At 39.2% G+C, this 20,568-nt stretch overlaps 1 protein-coding gene across 2 annotated transcripts in view; it reads right to left on the bottom strand.

Annotated features, from left to right (window-relative positions):
• Positions 1-4,865: 4,865 nt before the first annotated feature.
• cdh6 (cadherin 6) overlaps positions 4,866-20,568 on the bottom strand; it is a 34,849-nt gene continuing 19,146 nt past the window's right edge. The window contains exons 4-12 of one of the 2 annotated variants that reach the window (XM_051872804.1): positions 20,362-20,481; positions 18,223-18,396; positions 17,340-17,527; positions 16,923-17,170; positions 14,675-14,811; positions 14,297-14,427; positions 12,197-12,314; positions 10,947-11,198; positions 4,866-7,114 (exon numbers count right to left, since the gene is read on the bottom strand). In XM_051872804.1, coding sequence (XP_051728764.1) covers positions 6,609-7,114; positions 10,947-11,198; positions 12,197-12,314; positions 14,297-14,427; positions 14,675-14,811; positions 16,923-17,170; positions 17,340-17,527; positions 18,223-18,396; positions 20,362-20,481 — 1,874 coding nt within the window. In that variant the 3' untranslated portion in view covers positions 4,866-6,608. The other variant, XM_051872814.1, reaches the window with a different exon arrangement.

The following is a 20,568-nucleotide window of genomic DNA, read 5'->3' as shown; positions in this document are numbered from 1 at the left end:
TGCCCCCATCGGAATGCGGGTCCAATCTCGTGGACACGAGGGAGATTCCACACCACCGTATGTCTTCTAAGTAGTCTGTGATCTGTACTCATCCCTTTTTTCCTGTCCATTGAATTATAGATATGGGCATCATCTATGCTGGAACCGAGTGACCTCAAAGTCCAATGCCTCTGTGGGGTTGTTCAGCTGAGAGGGCCGAGAAGTGGAAATCACATTCTACAGGCAACGCTGGAGCACATGAATTATTCTGATCATTTTAGGGGCAGGAAAATGAATACTGAGGGTGAAATGAAATGTAGAGAAGCGGATGAGATGCGGCGGACCCGATGATCTCTCATTTCTCCTCCTTCGGACCCCTCCATTCCCCCCTCCGAGTAAACATAAAGTCATAGACTTGGCAGATAGAGGCATATTAGAAAATCTCAATTTGACAACAGCTTCACATTTCCGCCGATAATCCACCACCTGATGACAAAGCAATAGCTGTGCTTTTTGGAGCCGCACCGGGGCAGGTAAGCGCTAAGCTGTGGGAAAATGGGAATTTGGGGTAAAAATTTAATGCCGTCTCTGCTTTCTCGAATTGGCCCGTGATGACTGACATTGTGTGGCCAATAAATGTCCCATCCTTCCACCGTTGTGCGGTAAAAGCTGCATTTTCCGGCCCATTGGAGAGAGATGTTAGCACCTCAGATGTGCGTTGTTTTGAAGCAAACCTTCACGTCCTCTCTAGCAGGAAACAGTGTTTGCCTAATGTGGCCGCAAAGGTTCAGAAGTTCAAAAGAAAAGCGTTGTGACTCCTTCCGCACATAAAATAGGGGTGTCCTTACAGATTTGGATCCTCCGTGCATGGCTTCACATTTGCTACAGACATGAAAAACTAGACATGAAACCCAGTGGGAGATTGTTACTTGGTGCCTTACAGGTTCAATATTTCAAGCTCTAATGAATTTTTGCTGGCCTTTTTGACATGAGCTGTCTTCCAGACCACTCACTCTTCAATGCGCTGTGTTGTTCTGATGGACAGACAGTGATTACCAAATACCTGTCATGTACCCAGATAAGCAGGGTGAAAGGACAAAAAATCGAAGGCCCTGAGATGTGACTAACGCCACAGTACTGTCTAGTATTAGGACTTTTGGTTTGTACAGTAATTCACAGTGATGCACATGAAAAAAATCATGCACTTTAAAGTAGTGATACCACAATAAAATATTACAAATATATATATAGAGAGAGAGCTATAAATAACATCTATGAAACACTTTGATTCCTCAAAAGGTTCTTTAAACATTAAGCATTAACTGTAGTGAGTAAAATGTAAGATGTTATGCTTTGATAAAAGTAATAAAGAAAAGATAGGCTTCTTGAAAATACACTTAAGTGAAATTACTTTATTAGTGTCCACCACTGGCAATTCATAGCCTAAAAGCTATGCAACACCTTTTCATTATACATTTTATGAATGGTTTAATTTTTCCAAATTCATCAGAGTCGCATACAATTTCCCCACTAGCTTTTTTTCCCCATCCGTTTTATGTAGGCTATTGGATACCGAAAAAAAGATGCCGTGGGGGAAGATCATGTTGCATTAATGCTGACAAGAATTTTTCCTTCAGAGCGTCAAAAAGTTTTCTATCAATGTATATTAGCCTGAAAAGTTCAGAAAGTTTGGACACTTTTGAAACACGAGATGTGTTGGACTCAGAGATAAGAGACTTCCCATCAGTACCATTCCAATAAAAGCGCACGAGTCCATATATTAATTAGAATAATCCATCAAAAGCACTCACTGTATCAGAGTCTAATGATGGCTACGGAAAGTTTTAACCGTCACTGTTGCTTAAACTGTTGAACGATGGTGTACGTATCACTAAACATGCTGTTCGGGAGATTATTTTGAGCCATAGCTAAATGTCTTTTGTATGGCAAATGAACAGCCTATTGCTTGTTAAATGAGTCAGAACTACAACAAGTAACCGAAATGAGTGTACAAGTGAATGGGACTCATTCGGTGAATGACTGGAAAATAGGCCATGACACAACGCATTCAAAACAACATCAGGAGCTCTTAGATAACACAGACAACAGACCTTTCAGTGCTCTTCACAACATTTGCAGCTTGACAGATTGAATATAAACATCATTTTGGCACAAAAGAAAGCGGGAACGGTGCTTTAGAACTCTCTGGGGTAAAGTTTAATCCGAAAATTTTACATCTTTTTGTGAATAACAATGAAAACTTAGCCGATGACGGCAACAGCGGAGGATAAGGCACCCCATGAAAGCGTGGGGTAGAAAGAGAAGAAAATCAAAGCCCAAGATGAGGTAGATTGGTGTTTAGCATTTCCCCTAACATGACATGCCCATTAAAGATTAAGGCTAAAGAGACAGGCGAGGCTAATGGGAAGCGACGCAGCGTTTTAAGCCGCGGCCATGATGAGTTACAACCCTCAGCAGCCGCACGGCTGCGGTGACATGTTGACTGCCCTTGATTCAGGCGGCGTAGCTCCTTCTCGGAGTCGGCTGCGAGCGCGACGGATCCCCAGCGTACATCCAGCGCGGGCCTGAAGCACTACTAACCTTTAGTCGGCTTAATGTTACAGAGATTAAAACACACTTGAGTGTACATTTTTCTTCTGCTTTGTGCCGCCCTTGCTTTCATTACTGCGTAGTTCATGTAATCTTGTCTTCGGGGCTTATGATTTCCAGCCGTATTTGATTCGAGATACACTTGTAATGAACTCAAGTTTAGAGGGAGTTTGCAACATTTTAGTGCAACATAACTTAATGTCTTATGCATATCAGGTAAAAGCTGTTTAAGTTTTGCTCAGGCTCATTCATTACACACACACACACACACACACAAAAAAAGCTGTGCCTGATGACTGAGCATGTACGTTAACGAATAGTTCACCCATACCCTCATGTCATTCAAACCCGTAAGCTGTTGTCTCTTTTGAACATAGGGGTGAACACAGAATTTTAACATAGATTTTCCCCCCTGGCAACAACAGTTCTTAACGCAGTGGCACAACAATAACAAATAAATATAAAAACAACACAGAACCATTATTACTGAATATTAACTAGAAAGAAATTCAAAGTTTAAGTAAACAGAACTGGCAGATTTTTATTTTGTACTACTCATACATTTTAACTGTTTGTAACTTAAAACGTTTAAGCACACTCATACTTTTAATTTAAAATTATCATATAACCCCAATGTAAACATTTTTATTAGTGTAAAAATAGCTAAATAGGCTATAACAAGCTAATTTGTTAACATGTTAACAATAACATGGTATAGTACTTGCTGAATGAGTACAGCAATAAAAATTACCATACTTGCTCTCAAACCAAGCCGCATGCACCACTTGTCACCATGATGGTAACTCTCCAAAAACCCACATTAACAGAAACTCTTCTAAATTAGCATAACAAAACTTTAATCACTACTAAATCTCCCACTTAACATTAATCTTGCACAAACAAACAAACAAACAAACAAAAAACATTATACATTATTTAATTTTAGTATTTACTCTCCCTTTTGAGTGCCATGGGCAAAGCATGCTGTGAAATAGAAATCCCAGCCCAGTTTCAGTTAAACTTAAGTTTGTCGAAATTAAAAGAAGTTCATAAAACTCAAAACAAAGAAACAGTTCAGTTTACTTAAATTATATCAGTTCTGTGAACTTGAAAGAAAAAGAAAGTGCTAAATACTCATAAAAGTTTATTTGACTGAAGTAATTTGTTTAATTGTCCTACTCAAACCAATTGATTATTTTTAGGGTTTACAGTGTAAGATGTGGGTCAGTTGTTCATATAAAGCTACATCATAATGCTTCACAATGAAGGTTTGGAATATAGCTAGTATGGATGACTTTTATGGTGCCTTAAATGCAAATAAAATGTATAAAATCTTTACATTGTTTTTCCCCTCATAAAATGGCAGCTCAGGGTGACATTGAAATATGAATCATTTTAATTTGGGGGCGAACTATTCCTTTAAACTAGGAATCCTTTATATAGTTTTCAGACTTATCTGAGCTTCTGCTTATTCAGTATAAAGCAGTTTCTCTTAGAAGCAAAAGCCCCTCTGCTAGAGTACAATTTTTCCATATTCTTTCCAAGACATGCATACTGACCCTTCTAAATGAGGTTAGCACACCTGAATCCTGGAGTGTTGCTTAAGCCCCTAATGGCCTTGTATAGACACACAGAGAGACCAGATGAGACTAGTGTCTATGTACATATTTGCAGAGAGCGCTGGATGGCAGAGTGATTGAGTTAACATCGGCATTGTTTGAAATGTCACCATCTGCCTCACAACTGCTGATCCCCAATCAATTTAAAATGAATACTGTTTCCTCTCCCTCCAAATCCAGTAGCAAGCTTTGAGATCTTCATTATAGATTGGCCTAATGAGCTGACGATCTGGGACAGACACTAGAAATTTTCTGATAACGATCATGACATTTGGCCTCTAAGAATCATGTTAAAGTCATGCCCATATATTAAGCATCAAAGATATACATTAAAATACATCCTAACGCATATCTAAAACATATATAGTAAAAATAAATAGAAATATATACTTGTATGTATGTATGTATGTATGTATATATATATATATATATATATATATATATATACTTTTTACTATATTATATATATTTATATAATATAGTAAAAATACATTTATTTTAGGTTCTATGATTGAACTTATCTAAGCTCACAAAATTGGAAGCAGCCCAACAGTAATTTGCAAAATAAATAAATAAATACAAATTGCTTGTGATAAGTCAAAAGCTTAACGCAATGCATTTGTAAGTGTTTTCTGGGTGTGCAAAGAATTGCAAAGGTTTTCTGTAAAAGAGAACATTTATTTTAATGAAAGTTTGATTCCATTTGCACGTCATCAACTGAACTGCAACCAGCTCACATTTACAGATGAACACGTTCAAAACACAGAAACAATAATACCGAATGTACATATTTCAAGAATATTTAGTCATCATTGTGGTATATAAATATTTGGTACAAAATTTCACAAGATATAAAGCAAAGTAGTACATGGACATTATCTACTCTCCCAAGCCACTGGTACAAAGCACTGTTCATTAAACCAAGTTTTTACAGCATGAGTAACCATCTTTTTTTCTTTTTACAGCACATCAATGACAAAATGGAAATTCTGCTTCTAAAACACAAATATTTACCTGCTCGAGCGCTGTTCAGAGCTGACTCACCCCCTCCTAACCGAAGAGGTGAAGGCAATCTCAGGCTCATTTTGTGGTTTGAAGAGAGGGCGCAATCATCGCGGAGTGATTTACTTTAAGATTTGACTCACACCTCAATACAACACTGTTGTGGTTAACATTCAGCTGAGGAATAAATCAGTTGAGCTTTTATTACTTCCCTGGTTATTCGACGCTCGCTATTAAAAGCAGAAGGTTGTCAGAGGAAAAGTGAGAAGTGCGGCTTCACACTGAGATTAACAATTTTGCTTTTGACCCCTTGGTACCATAGACCGTAATTCTATGTAGGCCTATAGATATTAATGTTTCATTCTCTGTTACTTGGTTTGACTTTTCATCTGAAGGTCTCAACTGGATAAATAGTGAGAGAGGGAAAAAAAAACATCCTACAGTGTTTAAAGGTAATAGTATGGAATGTAAAGTTTGCAGCATGTCATTAAGGGACCGTGTTGAAGTGTGTCTCTCACAAGAAGAAAGTCATATTAAGCAGTTCTGAGTTCAACCAAACGTTTGTCAGACTGCTAAAGGAAGCAAAACACATTTAGGTCCAATGACATAGCAGATAATTGTAAGCTTCTGGCATTTTTTTTCACGTGGATGATGAAAACCAGTGCCAACCATGAAACATCTTCTGACCCATTTTCTAGATGGGTTTCACACAATCAGTCTTGATTCCGGTTACAGGACAACACATCTTTTCTTGAGCGCGTAAGTAGATTAGTAAAATTATGCAAATTGTTAATAGTAAGGGTTTGAAAAATCCTCCCAGTTATTAGACAACTCCTATGATGTTGAACTGTTTGATTCTGAGCTGCCCGCTACACATTGAGGTCTGATGGTGAATTCACAGGCTCGATTTTGGCGGTGGTTTCATTACTTTCATAAAGTACTCTGCCTTCGCCTTTTAGTCAATGACCTGCTCAAGTTCACTTCAAGTGTTTCACAGGCTCACAGTCAACTGATAAACTGTTCTTTGCAGCAGTATTTGAACAGCGCTTCCGCATCAGATGCTTGGCTTTTCAAAAAAAACCATTTTCAGTGAAGGTTACAGATATGAAAAACTGTAGACATCTCCAGAACAATCTGGGATTATGCAGAAAGATGTCCCCGCAGATGATCTTTCTGATGAGAAGTCCGCAGACAGATACGTCCTCCTTGCGGAGCGGGAAGTTCGTCTCCTCTTTTGAGAAAACAGCCAATCACGACAGAGAAACCGGCTGCCTGATTGTAGGAGAAAGAGAAGGATAAAAGGGCACTTTGTAAAAGAAATTAGGCTGCCTCATTCTGCCACTCCAGTGTTCATGTAGAGGCAGATCAGCAAATGAGTTTTGTTCTGCAGTCTGTCCATTAGGAGTCCCAGTCGCTGTCCTCCCCGCCGTACATGTCTGCTAGCTTCCTGAAGCGTGGCCCCCACTCGCTGAGGTAGTTATAGTCCTGCTCCCCCTCCGAGGACACAGACCCCAGTGAGCTGAGCGACTCGGCCACCGATCCGTTACCTTCGTATGCGTAGGTGGCCAGCGAGTCATAAGGAGGAGCCGTGGGGTTGCCGTCATTTTCCTGAATGCGCTGGTTGATAAATTCCCGCACGTCTGCGTTCTCTCTGGACGGCACAATGGTCCTGCGGAGCGGCGGAGGGGGGTAGAGCGACTCGGAGGGCAGGATGTCCCGACGCAGTTTGCTGTCCTCCATCGCTTCTGGATGGCGAAGCGCTCCAATGTCAAAGGCCTGCGTGTCCTCCTCGCCGCCACCCTCATCATTGTAGCTGACGACATTGTCCCTCACGTCCTCCTTGGAGATGATCAGTGGCTCTTTCTTCTTCTGACGTTTCAGGGCAGCAAACAGCACTACGATCACTACAGAACAAGAGAAGGGAAAATTTAAATATTAGTGATGCAGAATGAAAAAGCTTGACAACTATTATGTATACTGGTATATGTATCAAAGGTTTGGGGTCAGTAATTTTTTTTTTAAGAAATTGATTCTTTTATGTAGCAAGGATGCACTAAAATGTTCAAAAGTGACAATTATGACTTTTACATTGTTACAAAAAAAAAAAATCCTTTTAAAAAATGCTGTTCTTTTGAACTTTCCATTCATCAAAGAATCTTGTAATAAATGTTTCATGGTTTCCACAAAAATATTAAGCAGCACTACTGTTTTCAACGTTGGTAATAATAAGAAATGTTTCTTGAGCAACAATTCAGCATATTAGAATGATTTCTGTAGAATCATGTTACAATGAAGAACAGAGTAATGGCTGCTGAAAATTCTGATTTGCAGTTCAGTTTATTGTGGTTGAGCTTGGTTTCCTTGGTTTTTCATTGACTGATTATGATCTGCACCTGTTCTCTATTTTGTTGATTAGTTTGACTTGTGTTATTTAAACCCTGAGGTTAAGTTCATTGTCCGTTCTCGTCAATCAACATTATGTTTGTTGCTCTGTTCTATGTATTTTTGTGTCCAGTATTCTGAGAAGTGTTATTTTGAGTTTGTTTTCATTAAACATTCATTGCTTCGTTTAAATCGTTTAAATCCAGACTTTTTTTTAGTTTGCAACCAGCGCTGACAGAAGAACGGACCAGCAAAATGGATTCAGCAGCAGTGAAAATTCTCCTCCTCTTGCAGGGCGAACAGTCCTTCGAGAGACACACACAAGATTTGTACCATCCAAACCATTCCTGGATTTGTACCATCTCGTCCACTATGATGATGACAGTCTGTGTGTGTCTCAATGCGGAGACAAGAGCACTCCTGCCCGGAGACGGTCCTCAAGGGAAGTTCAAGTAGTATGTAGATTGGGTGCTGTTATATAATGGTTCCCCCTTCACTATCTCTGAGAGTGAGAAGGAATTCAGCACACCATCCGCAACCATCGTCCCAACGGACGCTAAGCCCAAGCCCACCACAGACAATGTTCCAGAGCCTGCCGCGATACGAGAGCCAGAACCAACCATGTCTGACCAGGTGTGTGAACCCACAACACTGTCTGTCATTGAGGGAAAGCTAGTGGAATACAAGGTGATGGAATGGAGCCTAGTCCCTTCGGCTAAGGTGGATGTGGATAGTACTTCTGATTGATTTGGAAAATGATTGCACCCTGCCTGTTTTCATATCCTGCACCAAGTCTGTTTCATCACCCAGCACAGAGTTATTGATGAGCTGTTCCTAAAATGTCTGCCTGTTCCACATCGGCCGAGGGAGCCACTCCGGAAATGTCTGTCTGTTCCACATTGGACAAAAGAGCCATTCCTGAAATGTCTGCCTGTTCTGCGTCAACCAAGAGGGTTGTTCCTGAGATGTCTATCTGTCCTGTATCGGCCAAGGAGTCCTGAGAAGCTTGTCCGTGTTGGCCAAAGAGGCCTTTCCTGAGAAGTCTATCTGTTCTGTATTGGCCAGGAAAAGCCGTTTTGTGAACTCTTGCCTGCACTGCCCAGTTCTTCAGCCCTGTCAGCACTGCCTCTCATCAGACCTTCGTCTCCTGCTCAGTGCTTTGCGAATTTGCCTCAGGCTAATTGTTCGCCTGTTCAGCCCTGGACTTTCGACCCATTTGCTCTACCTAGAACCTCCGTGCCCATCACTCTACCTAGGACCGTCGTCCCTAAGGGTCCTCCAGCTCCGCCTTGGTCATTCGTAGCTCTGCCTGTGCCATGGACTTGTGGGTCTTAGTCTGCGACTTGTCCCTCCACCCCTTTGGCTTTGTTGGGCTCGGCCTTCCCTCCAGCTTCACCTCAGTCCTCAGGCGCTCGTCTCCGCAGCTACGCCTTAGTCTTCCGTGTGACCCAGTCTCGTTGACTCTTCGGCTTCGCCTGGGTCTCCACCTCCATCAGCTTCGTCTCGGTTGGTAGTTCACCTGGTTCCGTATGCCAAGACTACACCATGGCTCCTTCCTCCCTCAACTTCGCCATGGGCTTTCTGCTGGGGATTTGACCCTGGCTCCTCTCACCATCATCTCCGCACTGGGTCCTACCGCCTTCAGCTCCTCCTGAGTTTGTCCCTTGTGCCTGCCCTGCACCCACCTCTTAAGCCCCCTCCTGCCCTCCTCTGTTTGACTTTGTTTATGGATGTTAATAAGGTGCGAGGACGTGACTTCTTGATTGGGGGTTATGTTATGGGTATTCTGGGTTTAATGTCTGTTTTGGGTGGGTTTTGCTTTTGTTTTACTTCAGTTTTCTATGGTTGAGTTTGTTTTCCTTAGTTTTTCATTGATTGATTATGATCTGCACCTGTTCTCTATTTCATTGATTAGTTTGACTTGTATCATTTAAACCCTAAGATTATTTCAGTTTATTGTCCGTTCTCATCAATAGCATATATTGGTTGTTATATTCTATGTGTTTTTGTATCCATTATTCTGAGAAGCATTATTTTGAGTTTGCTTTTATTAAACAATAAACATTCACTGCCATCTCTTTTTAAAGATTTATATTAGAAAACAGTTATTTTAAATTGTAATAATTCACAATACTACTGTTTTTACTGTATTTTTGATAAAATAAATGATGCCTTGGTTAGTGTAAGGTATATACGATTACACCAACTTCCTTTTGGCATGGCTTTAAAATAAGATATACTGTCTTCAACATATTTTCAAAATATTTTTAAAATTGAAAATCTGATCTGGTAGAAATGTGGTCATATTTAAATTAGGCTTATTATATATAGTGCCTTGTTCACAAAACTAATTAGTGTTAATTTGTGCAAGCTATTACCACCTACAGAAAGCAGATGGTAAATGAAATGTCACTGAAAAATTTGTGTACATTGTAAATTTTCTATTGATCTTTGCAGCAGATATTCATCAAATGTAGAAGAGCATTATAAACAGCCATATATCCAGATGTGCGGTGTAGCAATGTATGCTTTGGTATTCTGAAGCAGTGATTCAGATGGTGTGTGGAAACAAACCGCACTATCAGCGGGTGCAATTCATTTTTAGAAAATCCCCCCTTAGTACAATTTGGTTGCTTTTATCAGTGATCTTTCACTGAAATGGAGTATTAAGAGTTTCATACATGATGCATTACCCTGTGGGTGACACCCAACGTAGGTGTCAGGTCGTTAAGCTCTACTGCACGCAGTTCACAGGTGAGAACTATGATGTTAACAGATAGCAACTCAAATAAGCAAGCTTTTCTATAGTAATTCAAAAGAGAAAAAAATAATCACAGTAAATTGATCAATTACACATGCATATTAGTAATATGAAGACAAGTGTTTCAATGTGTTTAAAGTGTTTAAAATTAACTCAAATATGATATTCCATTTTTGTTGATTTAAATCAAGACTGGATTCATTTGAGTTTAACTGAAATGTAGCATTTGTTACTCAGTTTCCTGATTAAATAACCAACAAGTTTTATCAGTTCAGCCATCTGAGCATGTCAGAAATTGTTTTTCTTTATTTTCTTTTTTCCCCTAATTGCAAATTATTTTACATGCAGATCAGGCGTACACACTTCAGACCACTGGAATTGTAATTAATCAAATGGCAGCGCAGACAAAAGCGCTAACTGACAGGAAGACAGGTGAGAAAATGAACTGAAAAGTCTCACTAACAAAGGGCTTGAAAGATGAACAGTCGGATACACAGCGGACAGACAGATGGAGGAAGTGGGCATCAGACAGATGGATGTAGGAGAAGTGATCTGATTGTTAAAGTCAAAAGAGAGAAGCGAAGGCTACTTACAGAGCAGGATGAGGATGCAGAGCAGAATGGCCACCAGCGCCCCTGTGCTGAGCCCTGCAGAGCTGGTCAGAGCCTCTGCGTTGCACATCTCCATGTTGCCGTCTCGGTCGCACGTGCACACCCGAATTGTAAGTGTGCCTGTGCTGCTCTGCATGGGAAAGTTTCCATCTGAGATCTCCACAGCCACTAGATGGGTGCTCTTGTGCATTCGGCCAAATCCGGAGCGTCGTGTAAAGATTCCAGCTGTGTTATCTGTGGAGAGTTGAGCGCTTAGTTTATTAACCCATAAACACATACCTCTGGTCTTTATCGACTCAGGACGTCATTCACTACCCTTCCCCTCCTTAATTTTTTTAAAGTTAGACATCAGTCTTAGTGTTCCTCAATCAATTCATTATAAACAATGCAAAAAAAAAAAAAAAAAAAATTATAAAAGAATGTCTGTTTTCTGATTTTTTTTTTTGTTGTAAAAAGTGTACAGATATCCTAGGTATGCAATAGTGTAAGTATATTTTTTCTGCGTATCAATAATTGAATCTCTGATGACTCTATAAGTGCGATTCACCTTTATTCCTCAATGTGGCAAAGTCTGATACACAGTGATGACGTGATGTTTCACTCATAATTACCACAGACATAAAACAAAAGAATACACAAGTATAATCAGCAAAACTTAAAATGGATCAACGATTTATTTCAGAGCAAGTACTGTACGCAATTAGATATTAGCGTCATTATCACTTGATTGTGGATCTGGTGAAGAAGCTTTCAGCGATCAAAATATTGATTTTGAAGACGTTGAAAATTATAATTTTGAGAATATGGTTGAGATCGTAAAAATATCAATGACAGTGATGATGGTAAAAAGCATCTGCACAAATTGAACCCTACCAAGTTCTAAAAGGTAAGGAAATATACTTTATTTTACTCTTTTGTAATTGTTTTTAAAATATCCAGAGAGTTTTTATACTATTGCGGCAGTTACAGATCCATCTGTGTTCAGAGAACAATTGGCAAAACATTCAAGCATTTAAGGGTTAAGGAATGAAGCAACTGCCCTCTCTGCAGACCACAATAGGCCTAGACTGACCTAAAGTTATGGCTACTGCAGAACGAGCTGGCTCAGTTTAAACAGCTAGATGTGAAGAGGCCATGTGTCCTAAAGATTTCTCCTGATTGATTGGTCTGTGTTGTCATGAGGAGAGACAGTAAGCTAGTTAGAGGGCCAGACAATGTGAGAGGCCACCCACCTCCATTATCTCGGACTGAGAAGTTTGCTCGCACTGAGCTCTCTGGTGCTAGGGAGAACAAGAAGCGATGTCCACCAACTGGGTCATCTGGATCCACCGCACTTATTGTCTGGATTTTCTGTGGTAAAGAAGCAAATGATGACAATCACATATTTACCAAAATGCATAGGACACATAATTACAAATGGCGTTTGGTATGTTTTTGATAATGTCTCCATCATAAATGTCTTACTTATATTTCAAATTAAAATCTTATTAGTTTCTATCATCACTGTTATCTATTTAACTAATTTGGTTTAAGACAATGCTGCCATTTTGCTGCCATTCAACTTCTAATATCAAAAACTGGCATTTTCTAAAAAAGCATTCGTGGTTTTTCTTTATCCTTCATTTCAGTTAATCTTTGCTCACACTCGAATAATAATATGCAAACAAAAAATCTCTTTTCTATCATTTTTCAAATGCATCAAACAAACAAAAATAAATAAATACAAATAGTAAACTACATGATTAGTTTAGTTACATGATGATATATGTTTATATTAAAATTGCAGTCATATTTTTAAATTAAATTTTCTAATTAAAATGTTTTCAATGAAAAATGCATTTTTATTAATATTGTTTTAATTAGTGATATATAAAACAATATTAAAAAAAATTATCCTGTTTTTTTGTACTCTGCCTTTTGCTCACCATCTTGTTAGGCCTCCTGTTAATTATCTTGAAATTATTTAATTGTGTGAAGTTATAATTAATAACATTTAAATGCATGAGCTTGACTGGCACATATTCTTGTAAGCCTGCTATACCCTATTACTTAAAGCATACTGATTCATTTTTATGTTTTTTAAGTTACAGAGCTGGAAAGGTACTGCATAACAGGAATGACCTATTCACAATGTCATCTTTCAGACCTTACAAGCGTTTACATGTAAACACTATAAGCATGTTTAGAGCGAGGAAAGATGTTGGCTCAGTGATAGAGGCTCATGGTTATCTTTAGTTGTCACCAAGGGCAATTTTAGTTTAAATGCATCTCTCAAGGGTGCACTGGCAACACGCTGTGACAAAAATGTAATCATCCATTGTGTGCTTCATGATTTTTTTCTTTACCAGGCTTACGCACTGGCCAGATTTCTTGCTTGCGTGTTGCTGGCTGGCTTCCCTTTCCTCTGGGCTTTACTTCAGTCTGTTAGAATATAACTGCTGAACAGAACCAAAATCCCAGCCTTATCTCACACTGCCGTCGCTGAAATATAGCTAATAAACACAATAATAATTAATAATTGTTTAGTTTCATCATGCAAGTAACAGAATTGCCACACAAGTCTTTTACCTAAATGTAATTAAATGGGAGACATAAAATTATTATAACATTTTTTAGGTGTATTTGGTAGCTTTTTCTTTAAAAATTGTGTAAAATAATTTATCTAAAAAAAAGTCATAGTTAAATTGTTATTGTTTCGAGTATAAACCTCACTAAATTGTGTTGTATTAATGCTTAAAATAGGAAAAAAAGATGTCTACTATTTTATGTAATTTTGCTTTGTCAAGTAAATTAAGAAAGATGTTTTGATATTTTTACTGAAAAAAGACTAAAATACTGATAATACTATATACATGTATGTTCTTAATACAAAGTCTTCAATCTTTTTGTACCAAATAAATAAACCGTGGCAAACACCAGGTTGAACAATTCTGCCAGCCGCTGAGGTGGGCGGGTCAGTGAGGTGGGTGATGACGGACAACGAGGGATACAAGATGAGTCAGGAAATGGAGGAGAGGTGGACAGTTATTATGAAGTGCCTGTGATATGTGACAGCCCCTGTCATCCACCATGACACATAATCTCATCAAGCCTGACAGAAAAAGACTCTGCCGTCTAATCCATGAAGGAGAAATACTCATCACTGATCTCTATCTCGCTCTGGAGGTGTGAGTTCTGTAGAGGTCACACACTGTTTAACAGACGCCCCTGCTTTAAATCGACACATCCATCCGCCGGCCGAACAGGAGAAGTGGACTTATTCCCCCTTATCTTACATCGAAATTGACAATGTGGCAGATAAAATTGGAAACGTATACTAAAATGCTCTTTACCTGACCGGCTTTGGCGTTTTCACAGACGAAGGTCTCGTAGAAGGATGCCAGCATGGGGGGGTTATCGTTGACATCCAGTACGCGGATGTACACAGGCACTCGGCTGGTCTGCTCGGGGTTGTCTAAGTGTCCTTAAAAAGATGTGGCAGATGATGGTTGACTACTTGAGATGATAGAAGCTCACATTATTGGAGTCACAGGAGGAAACTGGATTTCTAATTTAAAAAAGTAAACTAATATATTTAGTCAATATAAGCTGTCATGGTAAATGAAAATGTGGAAATCTTATTGGAGAAATTTAATGCGGGATGACTTGAGCTTAGCAACCTAAATTCATTCCAAATGAACTGCGGCTGTGAGCTGTGTGGAGTTACTTACTAAACTCGGTTGCGATCACTGATATGTTGTGCCAAGCGAATTCCTCTCGGTCCAGAGGCCTCTGCAGGAATATAGATCCATTCCCAGCATAGACACCAAAAACTCTGTCCACATCTGTGTGCCGATCAATGGAATACCTGCAATACAAACCATTCAGCTCAATTGTCAACAGTTCCAATGTGTTTGCAACAGTGTTCTTGTGTAGAATAGTGTTAAACTATGACGTGACCTGTGACAAACCCGTTTGGCTCAGTTATGCTCAGAGAAAATGGAGTGTGAAAATCATTAAAAATTCAGGGAAAAAATGCAAGTCTGTTTTGTCAGTGTTGTCATAATCATTGTTTTGTAGGGAAGAATAATCAAATCCCAACTCCTCCTATACATTATCCCTTTAATTCTCATTTGTAGCATTAGAAAGTTTAATTCATTCCAGTGAATCAGTAAATGAAACGATTCTATTGAAGTGATGGAATAGCTGATTTTAGTTCCTGTGTAAAGTAAATTCCTCGAGGATTCGTTCACTTTAAAATGAAAATTACCCTCAAGCCATCCTAGGTGTATATGACTTTCTTCTTTCTGATAAACACAATCGGAGTTATATTAATAAATATCCTGATGCATCCAGGCTTTATAATGGCAGTGAACGGGACCAACGAGTTTGAAGCTCAAGAAAGTGCATCCATCCATCATAAACGTACTCCACGCGGCTCCGGGGGGTTAATAAAGGCCTTCTTAAGCGAAGTGATGCGTTTGTGTAAGAAAAATATTCATATTTAACAAGTAATAAAGTATCTAGCTTCCGCCAGACTGCCTTAAGTATTCAACTTACGAAGAAAGTGTAATGCCTCTCGCAGTTCACAACGCTTACACTACGTCAGTTACGCTTTTTTTGTAAGTTGGATAAGGCAGTCTAGCGGAAGCTAGATATTTTACTTTATAACTAGTTAAATATGAATATTTTTCTTACACAAACACATCACTTTGCTTCAGAAGGCTTTTATTAACTCCCTGGAGCCGTGTGGAGTACATTTATAATGGATGGATGCACTTTCTTGAGCTTCATACTCGTTGGTCCCATTCACTGCCATTATAAAGCTTGGATGCGTCAGGATATTTATTAATATAACTCCGATTGTGTTCATCCAAAAGAAGAAAGTCATATACACCTAGGATGGCTTGAGGGTGAGTAAATCTTGGGGTAATTTTCATTTTAAAGTGAACTAATCCTTTAATTTACATGAAAAGGAATGTAAACACTGCAGTTTATTGAAAAAACCTTCACTGTTTTTGTGCCAGAAAAAAAGAAATGGTATCATCAGATAGTTATTGTATATATTTCAAAAGATATTGCACCTTAAGAAGCTTTTCCTGTAGTGAGCACTTTTGTAAGTAGCTTGTAAAGTAAACTACTTTTTCAAAAGGGTGCATTGACTAGTTTGACAACTTTAAATTCTAATTAGCCCGTAACTTGGCAAAACAGCTTCCTCAACACTGGTTTGCAAAACTGGCAACTGATCCTTTAGAGCAGGAGACACTTGAGGACGCTTGATGCACACCATAACTTCTATAACTGCATGAAAACCCTGTGCCCTGAGCCCACACGTGCCCAGTTCCCATTTGTTCTTCTTTCACCAGAAGATCACAATATTGCTCTTTCAAATGCAATCAATCAGTGGGATTGTTCAATTTCCTAATTAGCCTCCTGATGTTCAGAGCGACAGTGTTGCCCGTGCTTCTGATGTCCCTGATAATTACCAGCCCTGAAGTCCTGTTCTCTGCTGCAGAGGGCTTTTTAATTGCGCTTCCATTCTGCGTTCTTATTTACTGTGGTCTCCGGAGGGGAAAACATCCATTTATTGTCCTCCTGAGCCTTCCGCATCAGCTTTATCATTAGGGCGCTTTGGACAGTGATAATATCCTCATTTATTCTCATAATTGTAGTTTATTACAATTATCTCATAAAGATGCTGCGATTGAAGGACCTCTTGAATTAAATGTGAATTTAATAAACACGCTCTGAGGAAGTAGTGCATCTAAGCTCATATTGCCATAGCTTCAGACAGATTAATCAGGGTTTTGCAGATATCAAAAGGTCATCGGAAGAAACGGGCAGATGTTTAAGAGGCTTGCAAGCTACCGTCAAGCTATTGTGTGTGGAGTAATGTGCATTTAAAGAGATTTACGGTGATCTTGTAAATATAGATGATAAAAACAATGTTATGGGAAGATATTAACGCAAAGCCCTTACTTGACCGGACTGTGGCGTATGTCAGGATCCACGGCACTGACCGATCCTATCACTGTGCCCACAGCCGCGTCCTCTTTCACCTCCAAAATATATCTGATTTTCTCAAATTGAGGAGGCTCATCCACATCCTCAATGTTGACACTGACAGTTGTCATGTCAGCATCTGGGATCCGAAAGTGTGGGTCTGGATGTGTGTTTTGGACCTTGATCTGAAGAAGGTATGATTTCTTCTTCTCATAGTCCAGAGGCTGCAACGGAAACACATTCACAGGAATAAACAACCCATTCCGAGCCCATGCCTTTTATTCACGAGCCATCAAGTGTGACTATTTTTATTTTAAAAAACAAGCTTCTCAAATTTGCATGAGTGAAAATTCCGTTTTCGGACTCAAAGCACGAAAGAAAGATTCTCTGTACCTTCTTAACGCTAAGTATGCCTTCTTGGGTGTTCCTGTCAGTGCTGATGTCAAACACATCCAGACCTTCTCCGCCAACTATGGTATAGTCCATCTCTGCATTTCTGCCTACGTCGGCATCCACAGCCTCAATCCTGCCAACTGATGATCCTACCTTTGTGAGTTCTGGAACGCTGAACTGATACATACCTGGGGAACATAATGTTAACGTCAGGGTTTGTGTTTGAAATTGTGAATTCTCTTGAGAGAGGATCTGCACTATATAATGCAACAGGAGATCATTTACCTGCTCAAGAGAACCTAAAAGAAGAGTTTAAAGGAACAAATCTCATTTGACAATTCGCATTCGTAAATCTGATACCTGCATCTAAAACTGTGGCCAATTAAAGTGCTTTTTAAAGCTTTTTCACTTACTTTTGGTGTTCTCTTTACTGTAATAAATGGTGAACGTGACAGATATTGTGCTGCCTGCAATAAATCCGCTTTGTGCTGATAGCCTGCATTCCTCTGATTAACATGACAGAAATTGCAAGCATTTTCTATTTGCATGCAGGCTAAAAGAATAGATTATATTAAGAGAAACACAAAAGAGTAAGTGAGCTGAGCCCACTCTGTCCATTTAATCAGGATTAACACACAGACCTCACGCAGTTTCTAAAGCTTTGCCACTAACCATTTTCCTTCACACAATGATAAAAAATGTATCTGTCTTTGTTTTTTTTTTTAATTTATGCATTGTATTTGTTGTTTAGTTCAACTATAAGACTCTATGCAAATTACAAGAATCAATGGAATTATGGAACAAATGTCTTGTGCAAATATCAGTTTGTTCACATCTACAAATTTACATATATCTATCTATTGAATGCATGCTTATTGCTTACTCTGCGTGAAATGAGGGGGGTTGTCGTTGACATCGGTGAGGCTAATGTTTACTGTGGTGGTGCCTGTTAAGCCCCCCTTCTGGCCGGCCATGTCCTTGGCTTCAATCACCACCTGGTAGTGCTCCCTCTGCTCTCTGTCCATATCGGAAGGTCCCAAAGCTGTCCGAATTATACCTGAGGGAATGATGGTTTAGTTCGTTAATATCCAATCCAGCCCGGTTCCTTACTCTAGGAGATGGACGACACTAGACCGCAGTTGCAGCTGAGTCTTTGTTGTGTTTGAACAGTGCAGAACTAATTGCATACATGCATTGAGACTGACATTTTGCCGCAGAGATTATTACAGGCGGCAGCTGCTGATTGAGAGATCGCTGCAGGTTCTGAAGAAACAAGACCTTGGATTATTAAAACCGGTGTTTTACAAGCTAAACCAATTTGATCTCAAGTCATTTCAGAGTAAGACACTGTTGGACTTGCTTGACAGTGTTGGACCAGTAATTTTTTGCAAAAAGATTTCTTTTTTTTCACAGCAAGAAATCTAATATTATACAAGACGTAATGGACAGGTAGGCAAAAATAAACATTTGAAATAAATTAACTATTAACATTTTTTTAAAACAACATGTAATCATAATGCATAATTATTAGAAATATATATATATATATATATATACATATTTTGTGTTTTTTATTGTCTTCTTTAATCGTAATCTTTAATCAACTTTTCCTCTGATGTCCTTTAGGAAATGCAAGCTACTGGATAATGTTAACCAATAGCCAAATAGCTTTAAAGGGATAGTTCACCCAAAAATGAAAATTATTCCATGTTTTACTCACCCTCAAGCCATCCTAGGTGTATACGACTATCTTCTTTCAGACTAACACAAACAGAGATATATTTAAAAATATCCTGGCTCTTCCAAGTTTTATTATGGTAGTGAACGTGTTTGAAGCCCCCCCAAAATGCGTCCATCCATCATAAATATAGTCCATACGGCTTCAGGGGGTTAATAAAGGCCTTCTGAAGTGAAGCGATCCTCCGACATTTCTCTTTAAAATTCTTTGTTTTAGACTTCTAATTTGTGACCGGTGTTTCGTTTTGCTCTATCCTCTGTGCTTCTGTGTTCTTCATTGCGGCATGTGTCGGGTCAGGGGTTACTCTTCCATCGCAAATCGATGCGTACGGCCGTCTGCCAGAAGCTAGTTATTATGGTTAAGAAAGTTTTAAATATGGATATTTTTCTTACAAAAACCATTTGCTTTGCTTCAGAGGGCCTTTATTAACCCCCTGGAGCTGTATGGATTATATTTATGATGGATGGATGCATTTTTGGGGGCTTCAAAACAGGCCCCCCCCGTTCACTACCATTATAAAGCTTGGGAGAGCCAGGATATTTTTAAATGTATCTCAGATTTTGTTTGTCTGAAAGAAGATAGACATATACACCTAGGATGGATTGAGAGTGAGTAAATCATGGGATCATTTTCATTTTTGGGTGAACTATCCCTTTAATGGGATTGTTTAGCAACCTCACTTTCTGATATGTAACGTCCACTTTTCATGACCCAATTCATTTGTGTTGGATAAAATCAAGTCCCATCCTACAGTACATTCTGTCTTATTGAACATCCTGTTACGTCACATTACAGAAGTAATGAACGCCTGACATCTCGGTTAGACCCAAAAAAGGCAAAAGACAAATCCAGTAATTCACGTAAAGAAGAATCCAGGCCCTGCTGCTTCTTTGAATGGCACAAATGTTCTCAGATTAACCTCCACCTCTAATGAATATCCCTTTTTTCGGTCTTAGGATTTCATGTGCTCATGGACATCATCGTTCGTGTCCCATCTGGGCTAAAGCATATCAGTGTTAAGCTGGACACTAATCTGCCATGGGAGCTTTTGTGTTTCTATTTCTCTTTTGTTTAAACAAAGACCTCTGCGGGAAATGTTCCAGGGCACACATTAGCAATGATTAAACTCGCTGGGCGAATTTGCTCGGCTAAAATGCTTGAACGACAGAGCTGCAGTGCAACCCTTGCCCCATATCAAATTATACAGATACACATTCTCTCTGTCTCTCTCTCTGTCTATTTCCCCATTTCTGTCTATGATATAACAGTTCAACATGGACTGACCTGTATGTGGCTCTACTGAGAAGTATGGATGACCCTGGCTGATGCTGTAGGAAAGCTTTGCACTGTAGCCAAACATTTCATCATCTGCATCCTGGGCAGTAACTTGAGTGACATAGGTGCCTGAAAAATAAGAAATTTGTTCAAGAAATTAGTTCACCTACAGCATAAAATGGAAAAATCTGTCATTATGCACTTGCTCTCATGACG

Source organism: Ctenopharyngodon idella, chromosome 2 (assembly GCF_019924925.1).
Source record: "Ctenopharyngodon idella isolate HZGC_01 chromosome 2, HZGC01, whole genome shotgun sequence".
NCBI lineage: Eukaryota > Metazoa > Chordata > Actinopteri > Cypriniformes > Xenocyprididae > Ctenopharyngodon > Ctenopharyngodon idella.
Note: the sequence above shows the minus strand (reverse complement) of the source record. Positions and strands in the feature narration are given on the sequence as shown.